At 37.2% G+C, this 9689-nt stretch overlaps 1 protein-coding gene across 1 annotated transcript in view; it reads left to right on the plus strand.

Annotated features, from left to right (window-relative positions):
- LOC119580106 (putative uncharacterized protein DDB_G0291608) overlaps positions 1 to 6592 on the plus strand; it is a 6597-nt gene extending 5 nt beyond the window's left edge. The window contains exons 1-7 of the mRNA XM_037928033.1: positions 1 to 152; positions 2038 to 2201; positions 2530 to 2718; positions 3855 to 3969; positions 4143 to 4429; positions 5179 to 5295; positions 5715 to 6592. The exon at positions 1 to 152 is cut by the window's left edge and continues 5 nt beyond it. Of these exons, the coding sequence (XP_037783961.1) occupies positions 2046 to 2201; positions 2530 to 2718; positions 3855 to 3969; positions 4143 to 4429; positions 5179 to 5295; positions 5715 to 6428 (1578 nt within the window). The 5' untranslated portion in view covers positions 1 to 152; positions 2038 to 2045 and the 3' untranslated portion in view covers positions 6429 to 6592. The remainder of the gene's footprint in view (positions 153 to 2037; positions 2202 to 2529; positions 2719 to 3854; positions 3970 to 4142; positions 4430 to 5178; positions 5296 to 5714) is intronic.
- The last annotated feature ends 3097 nt before the right edge of the window (positions 6593 to 9689 follow it).

Raw genomic sequence — 9689 nt, forward strand, 5'->3', positions numbered from 1 at the left:
TAAACATAACATATCTTTGAATTCTCTCTTGTTTCTGTAATTATGGAAGAAATATGTATGTCGTGTTTGGTAGAGGCTTTCAGTTGGATGCTCGCGCAACGTTTGAGAGCGATTGATTAGACTGGGAAGGAACCTCGGGAGAGAAGGGAAACGTTAGTATTTCACGCTTCTTTGGTCAATTAAGGTGCACTTTTCTTCTGTTTGGACCTGAAATGTGTGTTTGATCAGGTTATGTCGTGGCGTATTTGATTGCAGTGTATGATTTATGGCAGGATGTTGTGGTGTTTTATCAAGAAGATTGTAATATGAATCTGTTTCTATTATTTGAAAACAGTGGTTTAAGACAACAGAGGATTTGGCTGATTACTAATACTTCATGTTCGTTGTGTACTTCGGGTTGGGAATTCATCATTTAAGTGACTTATTTCTTCGTGAGGGAAGTAGTATTCAATCACACAATTTTGAAAATTATATGATAAGTTATGCTTAAGCAGAACCATAGTGGTGTATTTCTTCAAGTTTCATGGATTGTTAGCCTGTTTAAAGGTGTTTCTGTAATCAGCAGAGCAGCATCGCTACCTGTTTTAGATTTGACCCAAAATAGATTTGTTTTGGTATGGTAACCTTCAGGGTAGAAACAATTTCAGTGTTTCTGCAATTACCATTTCTAGGACAATGGTTTCTGAATTTATTCGTAATCAACAATCTTTTTTTACATGTTGATTAGAGAATGTTGATAGTGTTGCATCATGAAAACATTATACCTGAAAAGAGATATTACTGAAATAATACCTGTCAACATTAATGGAGGGCAAATTAATAATCCTTTATTTACAGCTTATCATTTTTGTTTTAAACTTTTACGGTTTCATACAACCTTTAAAAATTAGTGGAATTTTCAGTTTAAATTTTTTCTTTTATTTCTTTCTTTTTTTTTTCTTCCCAGCAGCAGTTTGTTTACAAATACAGTTGGAGATATTTATGACAGGATCTGTTAGGCAAGGAAAAACAAGGTTTTGACAGGCAACTATAACACTGCTTTATGAGGAAGCCATTCAGATTGTTGAGTCTTTGTTTTTAAATCCATTGGTAAATCTTGAAATGGGGACCAAACAATTTATCTAGCCATTTCTGGCATCTCATTTAAAGATCACCATCACTATTTTTGTAATGAAGTTATCAGCATTATTTCAGAAGTCTGCAAATGCCCAGGACCAATAATCAACCAAGTTGGACTTGTTGACCTACCAGCAATCAATTAATATTTACATAAGAACTGCACTAAGAAAGCTGATATGTGAATAATCTCTATAGGGAAAAAATAACCTCAGAAATTAAGAAAATATAGATGTATCTTATATATATCTTCTTGTGCATATCAAGGTAAAGACAAAGTTTGTTGGGGCAGAGTCCCTCATCAACCCGGCAATTTAAATTGTATATTAAATTTTGTGAAATAAAGTTGGGGACTTTGTCTCTGATAAGTGCATCGGTATTGTAAAGAATTATCTGTGATTGGGTTAGGGTTCACAACCTCAGATAGGCCCAACTTTTATTTTTTCAGAATATACATGAGACCATTGCAATTGCTTTGCAATGTGCAAATGTCATTTTGCACTTCAGATTGTAGACCATCCACTGTAGATCACAGCAAGTTTCAAGTGGATTAGTATAGGAAGCAGCTTATATAATGAGATAGAATTCCCATTTGAAAGCCATTGCAGATGTCTGTCTGCTAAACATTTACCTCTGTATGTATGTATATATGTACAGTATATATGAGTGCCTGTGAATTCATACAAATTCTAATATTGGATTTTAAAGATTTTGTAGTGCCAACTTCTTGCGATGATGAATGTACTGAAAAAAAGATTCTATATATATGATTACATTCATAAGAACTCCAGAGATGACTTTCAAAGCTTATATTGAATATTTTATTCAGCAGCATATTATATTTTTCCTTAGGACATTACATATCATATTCACTAATATATTTTTCAGCAGTTTAATTACTAAGTGTACAATCTGTTACAGACTAAGAGATGGATCAGGAACGAGCTTGGATAAGAGGGCGCCTGGCTTGGAGTAATGAGAGTTTGGCTACTCCGCTGAGAGAAGGGGTCAGCCAGCCCCAGAGACGGATGCACCACTCCGGTCCTCCTTCTCTCAAGTTCAAGCATAATAGGCCAGCTTGGGATGTGAGTCATTATAAGGAGAATGAAGGGCTATAACTCATCTTTATTTGTGTGTGTTTGTGTTAAAAATATAAATATATATAACTCTTTGTGTGTGTGTGTGTATATATGGGTTTGGGTACATATTTCTTTGTATATTTGTGTATAGCCATAAAATATGTGTAAGTTATGTCTCTAAATCTGTTGTATAGGATGATATGTATGAAGTACTCAAAGACAATATCAGTTGTCAAAAAAAAAAAAGTAAATTAAAGTTTCTTCAAATTTGTTTGTCTTTATATGTAAAGTACAATAACTGTGAGCCTTTTTATCCAACCTGAGAAAATTGCAGGATAGTGTCCACGATCTGACATCAATGAGACTAACACCAACTGAGCTAGCGCGTAAGCTTGCATCACGACAGTCATCCAACTTGGTCCTGGCACGAGCCCAGTTGTTGGAGCAGAGCCGACGGCCAGGGGTGCACAGCCCTAACCTTCCACCGTCTCTTGCTGCTAGACTTCAAGCTGCAAGGCAACAGGTAACTTTGTTTTTCCTTTTCTGTCCGTCATGCTCAAGTTTTCTGTTTTCTTTTAGAGCATATATATTTGGGTTGTATTTTGTTAATTATAGAGCAAAACTATACTAGTTATACACATGATTATAAGATTTTAACAGTTAATGTTTTATCAGAAGTTTTAAAATCTGTATAGCAACTCTAAGAGAGTGACATCAGTAATAATATTTGTATTTTCCTTTTTTTATTTGTTACATATGTAAATGTAATTTATAACTATAGCATTGTAGCTTTAGTACAAGTTCTGGTGCTATAGCCTGCCCATAACCTTAGCACAATTTTTAAAGCCTTAAAACTAGTGTCAGTGCTTCAAGATTCCAGCAGCTGCATTGTGACCGATTTAACCTAACTTACTCATTGTAAAATAACTTAGCCTAACTTGATGAAAATAACAACATATCAGCTTTAACCACTTTTATAGATGTTCCGTAACATAATGCTTTCATTTAAAGCTACAATATATACCACAGAGCTTGCAAACTTTATATGGGGTTTAGTGTATATCAGGGTACTTAAAAAGATATGTAGAACCAGTTCCATTTAATTTGTACTTCAAATGATTTGTAGCAACAGTTCCATTTAGTTTCTTGAAACTGACTTTTATCCTAAAGTAGTCTAATAGCTTCTTATGGTGCTTAACACACCTTTATCATAGAAAAGTGGAATTTTTGTTATACTTCTGATGATTATTTAAAAAAATAATAATAACAAATTATAGAAATTATTATTTATCTAGCTATTCCTGGCATTTCACAACACATTGTGATTGGCATTTCACACATTTAAGATGCTGGGCGATATATGATGATAAGTGTTCTATCAGTATATTTCCTTTGAAAATGGTTCAGAAATGACAATGATAAAATATAATAAAAGACAGAAAAAAAAAAAAGTATTTGCAGTAAATATGGGCTAATGATTCAGCTTTTGCTAACTAGATTTTCATTGAGTGGTACTATTGATATTAGGCCTTGGTCTATATATTATTAAATGTACACAGTGATGCATGAGCTTTGAAGTATCAGTTCTTTTACTGTGGCGGGTATTGGAGAAGCTGCTGTCAGTGTTTACTAATAAAGATCTTCCTTTTTTTCATTCAGAGCGTCGAGTCCATCTTAGCACAATCCAGCGCTACTCTTCTTACGTCACAGAAAGTGCGACAGGCTGAGTCAAAATCAATGCACGATTTAGACTTGAGGCGTAATCAGGAACCTGGTGTGTACTTTGCAGAATTATGTCATGGTTTAGAAAAAGATGCAATAAAATCATTATAAATGGACAGGGAAAGAGCTAAAACACTTGATATTGATTCTGACAAAAGACAGTTGGTCAGTCAGGAAAATACTGATGACATATAAATAATTTGACTATACATTACTATATTTTAGATGGAGCAGAAGACCCAAGCCAAGCCAGCAGTCACATGCAAAATGAAAAATCAAGAAGGACGCCACCTGTAGACCACCAGGTTGATAAGACAGAGAGTAAGCTGAAACTCTTGACTGAGAGCATGAAGGAAAACAGCTATAGCTATTCAGTGCCAAAGGGAGCCAAAGAGAAAGAGGGAATGGCACAGGGAGCAACGGCCACAACCAAGCCGGGATTAGATGATAAGAGAGGAATTGATCCGACACACGGAGCTTCAACACGAACAAGCCTTGACCACACAATTACAGTGAGTTTGTGTAGTATAACTAGTGGTGCTGTTCTTGTTTTGAGTAACCCAGCGGTGCCGGAACATGTCGTGTTAAGCGTGTTTTTATTTATTTGTTGTCTTTATACATAGATGGCACCACGTGTGCTTAATCACCAAGGAATCAAATTACTATTCTTAGCAACCTCACCAATTTACCCTTTTCTTTGCTTTTCAGAAAGATTCTTTTCTATTTTTTATTGCTGTTAGTATTCTTAGTAGTACTGTAATAATCATCATAACAATGATTTTAATACCATTAGAAAAAGTCCCCAAATCTCAAAGAAAGGAGAAATTAGATTGGGTCTTGTAGGAATACAAATTGGCTTCTTGGTGGTGTAGCATTTGTAGAGGCATCTATGTGCAAAGAAAATAATGAAAGAAAACTGCAGCAGACAGTGTGATTACCTGGCAGCAATGTGTTGATAGTATTTAAAAGTAGAATTGGTATTATTGATATCTTTATTTATTTCATAGTTTTCTTTTTCTTTTTACAGTTATCTTTGTGATGTGTCCTGTCTTTCACACTTGACCTGTTTTTCTTCATCCTATCCTCCCTTGTTGTCTTTTCTTTCATTATTTTCTAGGCCGAATCTCCTTTATCCTGCACATATTATCATAAGACCTTAGTCTTATTTATCACATCTGCTTTTTCTTTTTCTTTTTTCTTCTTTTACATGTTTGTCTTCATTTTATCCTTCTCCCTTTTTATGCAGTGTCATAATTTTCAGATGGTGGTGAACACGTGTCGTGAACTGTGGCAGCAGTTGGAGGAGGAACGCCTTACAAGGGAGCGCTTAACACAACAGCTACAACAGCAAGGAAATGTCATTACAACGTTGACAACTGTAAGGATAAATTTGATAATATATAGTTCTCTCTCTGAGTTTGTCTGCCTGTCTCTGTCTCATTGTCTGTCTGTCTCTCTGTTTCGTTGTCTGTCTTTTTCTCTCTCAGTATGTCAGTCTTTCTATTTGCCAGCCTTTCCCTGTGTTTATCACTTCCAGTTTTACGTTTCTTCTTTTATTTCCCTTCCCTGGTTTGTCCTTATGCACTGTTTATAAACTATAAATGCAGAAGAGAAATAAAGCAGATAACTGAATATTCTTCAGTAAATTTAACTGATGATATACATGCCTTGATTATTGTATTTGGTGTTTCTTGAAGTTTTCTATCATCAGTAAGTGATAAAAATAGTGCCATGGTACTTGTTCTCTCGTGTTATAGCAGGAATCTCTAACAGCATAACTACAATCCCTTGTCACAGGAATTGCTTCAGATACAAGAGCAACAAGAGTCAATTCTTCGTGAGGTCAGTGACGCTCGAGCCTCGGGTCTCTGGGGATTTGAGGGTGACCTCAGTGGGGGGAGCAGTGGCAGTACTGAAGGCGATGATATTGGCAGCAGTCATTCTCTCAGTGGAAAGGTGGTGGGAGGCCGCCCCAGTTCACAGACTGTCAGCAGCCGACACCCGCAGAGATCCATTCTGAGAGCTACCAGAACCATCCACACACCTCACCTACGCCAGCAGTCCCCCATGTACTCAACCATGCAACATTCATCAAGAAGTCATCAGTCCAGTCCCCTCATGGGTCTGTCCCACCAAGCCCCACACTCCCCGCGACCCCACCAAGCTTCTCCTAGACCCCACCGTTCCCCCTCGCCACAGTCAACCCTCTCCATTGACCGCTCAGAGTCATGGAGTCACATAGGATACAGAAGTTCAGTATCAAGGCAAATCAGGGATGCGCTCACCAACAGCCAAAACATAACTCCGAAGTCTGAGATTAGCAAATCCCACATGAGCTTTAGCAAAGTGTCTGATGATGGTACTCTGGGCAGCAAGCAGTTAGAAAAGGAGAAGAAACACACAGGAGAGAGGCAGTCAATTCCAGTCTCCAATAAAGAGAATGATGTCCAGTCAGCTTTAGAAGCAAATGCTATGGATTCCACCATATCTGACTTAGCAGAAAAGAAGTAAGAAGTAGCTTGCAGAATCTTCATCTTGAATTTTTGCTTGAAATACATCATGTTGATTCAAAATGTTCATACCTATTTATGTGAGATTGGATATATCAACAAAAAGCACTCACAGGAAAACATGCACATGTACACAAGCACACACTCATGCCCCTCTCTCTCTCTCTCTCTCTCTCTCTCTCTCTCTCTCTCTCTCTCTCTCTCTCTCTCTCTCTTCCCCTTCCTCTCTCATTCTCTCTCTCTTCTCTCTCTCCCTCATTCTCTCCTCTCTCTCCCTCATTCTCTCCTCTCTCTCCCTCATTCTCTCATTCTCTCTCTCCCTCATTCTCTCCTTCTCTCTCTTCCCTCATTCTCTTCTTCTCTCTCTCCTCTTCTCTCCTCCTTCTCCCTTCCTCTCTCTCTCTCCCTCATTCTCTCCTTCTCTCTCCCCTCATTCTCTCCTTCCTCTCTCCCTCATTCTCTCTCTTCTCTCTCTCCCTCATCTCTCTCTCTCTCTCTCATCTCCCTCTTCTCTCCTCACTCTCTTCTCTCTCCCTCATTCTCTCCTCCTCTCTCCCTCATTCTCTCCTTCTCTCCTCCCACATTCTCTCCTTCTCTCTCTCCCTCATTCTCTCCTTCTCTCTCTCCCTCCTTCTCTATTCTCTCCTTCTCTCTCTCCTCATTCTCTCATTCTCTCTCTCCCTCATTCTCTCCTTCTCTCTCCCTCATTCTCTCCTTCTCTCTCCCTCATTCTCTCCTTCTCTCTCTCCCTCATTCTCTCCTCTCTCTCCTCTCTCTCCTTCTCTCTCTCCCCTTGTACTGTGTGGTGCAGCGGTAGCGATCTCGTCTAGTAATCTTGCTGACCTGCGTTTGATTCCCTCACCGCCAATGAATGGTAACCCCGGCCAATCCTTGCACACAGTGGGTCATTTAGAAGCAAAATGAAGCAGACAGTATGTCACACCAAGAATATCCATTGTAATAATTGGAATCAAACCAAACCAAACCAACCAACCAACCTCTCTCCTCTCTCTCTGTCTCTCTCTCTCACCCTCACTCACTCTCTCCCTCCCAGTCCCTCCATCCCTATCCTCCCCCCTTTCTCAGTCTTTCTTTTCCTCACTTCTCATCTCAACTGCTTTTGAAAACACATCCCATTCACAGCAGAGATTTTAAATATTATTATTGCAATATTTAAGAAAAGTCTAGCTAAACCTCAAGCCTTATATTTAAGCATCGTAAGTGTAATCTAATTCCCTAATGATTAATACTGTTTGCTGGTCATTGTTGGGAACAATTTGATTCATAATACTGCCTGTAAGCTTACAAAAGCTTACTGGGCCTTCTCAGTCATAATCATTACCTTTGGTACCAGTTTCAGGTACATAGAGATAGAAAAGTCTGGATTCTTCTTCAAAGTCATTTTTCATTCTTCTATTCTCTGTTTCTTTGGTAATAGCCTAACCACTGCATGACCCCATATATAGTAGTTCTTGAAGTCTGATGTTACAACGACCCTCTCTTGTGAACTGTTTATTGTGTAATTCCCAGACAAGTGAGATATCATTATCCATATCACGTTTGCATATCATAGCCCACAATTATCATCAATCACAATATTTAGATGGATATTGGGACCACAGGTTTGGAATTTGGTAGTTTTGTGTGTTTTGTTTTAATGTGTGTCTGTGGATGTAAGGCAGCTGTATGTCAGTCTCTAACTTTTATGTATAAGAATTTTGTAAAGGCTGGATCAGCTTTTGGTATAAATGTTTGTGTACAAAGATTGTTGAGTGCTTTGGAGTTTAGAGTAAGAAGTTGAGAATTAAGACATTTTTAAAGCATAGGAGTGCAGTATCACTGATACCAGGGAGTACAGCAGAACTTGATCAATATTTCAAATGATTTAATGGATAGATATATTTACCATACAAGTACACAAAGTAAGTTAAGCATGTTCTTTAGGCAGTAGCTTTTGCAGATTGATGACTTCTTGAATGGAACTTTACATTTTCTTCTTTACTGATTGTATCAGGTGTTCATGATATGAATTTATAATCTTCAAATGTGGACATGATGTTATCTGTTATTTAACTTGGAGTGCATAGAATTTATTTTTATGATAAATCCTGTGGATATCCTTGTCAAAGGCATGTTCTACAGATATGCCCTTGCTTTTGATATGGTTTTACTTATTTTATTATTAAAAAGAAGAAAACAGAAGTAACACTTGAAGGAAACAACGATATTTCAGGAACAAAATTTCTAAACAAAGGTTTGTAGATTGTATAAGGGCTAGCCTTTATTTATTATGTTGAACATAATCTCACAGATTCTTGTAACTGTTGTTATGGAGCCTTCATCAGTAGGGTTCTTTACATATCAAAGAATGCATTTCAACAGAAATATTGAATTGTAAAAGCCTTCAGTGAATGATAATGTAATGAAGATCAGCTAAGAATGTGCTTGATGCAATATGCTTAATACAAAACTTTATAATCACTGATAAGCAACCATCTTTACCTGCCAGTAGAAAAAAGTAACAGAGCTTATTCAACTTTTCAAAGTATTTTTGTGACTTGTACCCTCCTAAAACTTGTACAATATAAAGCACTTTGAGAATGCTTAAAAGTCCTATAACAGCAGTATTCTACAATGCATGCTTTAATGCATTTTTTGGGTAATTGCAAATTATGCCTTTCTCCAATTACTTTTACAGTGTCAAAAAATTGCAATTTCCAGGAACGGCAACTTTCAGCAACTTCTTTGTCTGCATGGCAAATAAAATGCCATGTCTTCTAACTACATTTATTTGTTCTAATCATTAACCATTCCAACTAACTTATGGTTGTTGATCGTGTATTGTAATCTACACACGCTTACTGTAATCTAACCACCATCTTACTCTCTTGCACAAGCTGTGAAAAAGGTGACATCCTGAACCACATTACCTGGTCCAAGGATTCATTACAGCCTCTTGTTGGCATTTAGCAATAATTTTTTTGTTTCTAATCAAACTTACATGCTTTGTGAAAGCAGGTTAAGGGGCTATACCATGGAGATAAGCTTGTAGATCTGTGAATTAGGCACATTTCATCTCAGCAATAATATATACTTGTTTTGCATAATATATTAATTTTATATTTCATTCATGTCCATCCAGACTCCTGCCAGAGTTAGTGGTTCACATAACTAACTTTAAGAGAGCCTTTAATGTAGATGGGATTTGAGAAAGCATAATGATAACAAGTGTCTAAAATGCAGTTTCCGTGTTGGCTTACAA

Source organism: Penaeus monodon, chromosome 13, assembly GCF_015228065.2.
Source record: "Penaeus monodon isolate SGIC_2016 chromosome 13, NSTDA_Pmon_1, whole genome shotgun sequence".
NCBI lineage: Eukaryota > Metazoa > Arthropoda > Malacostraca > Decapoda > Penaeidae > Penaeus > Penaeus monodon.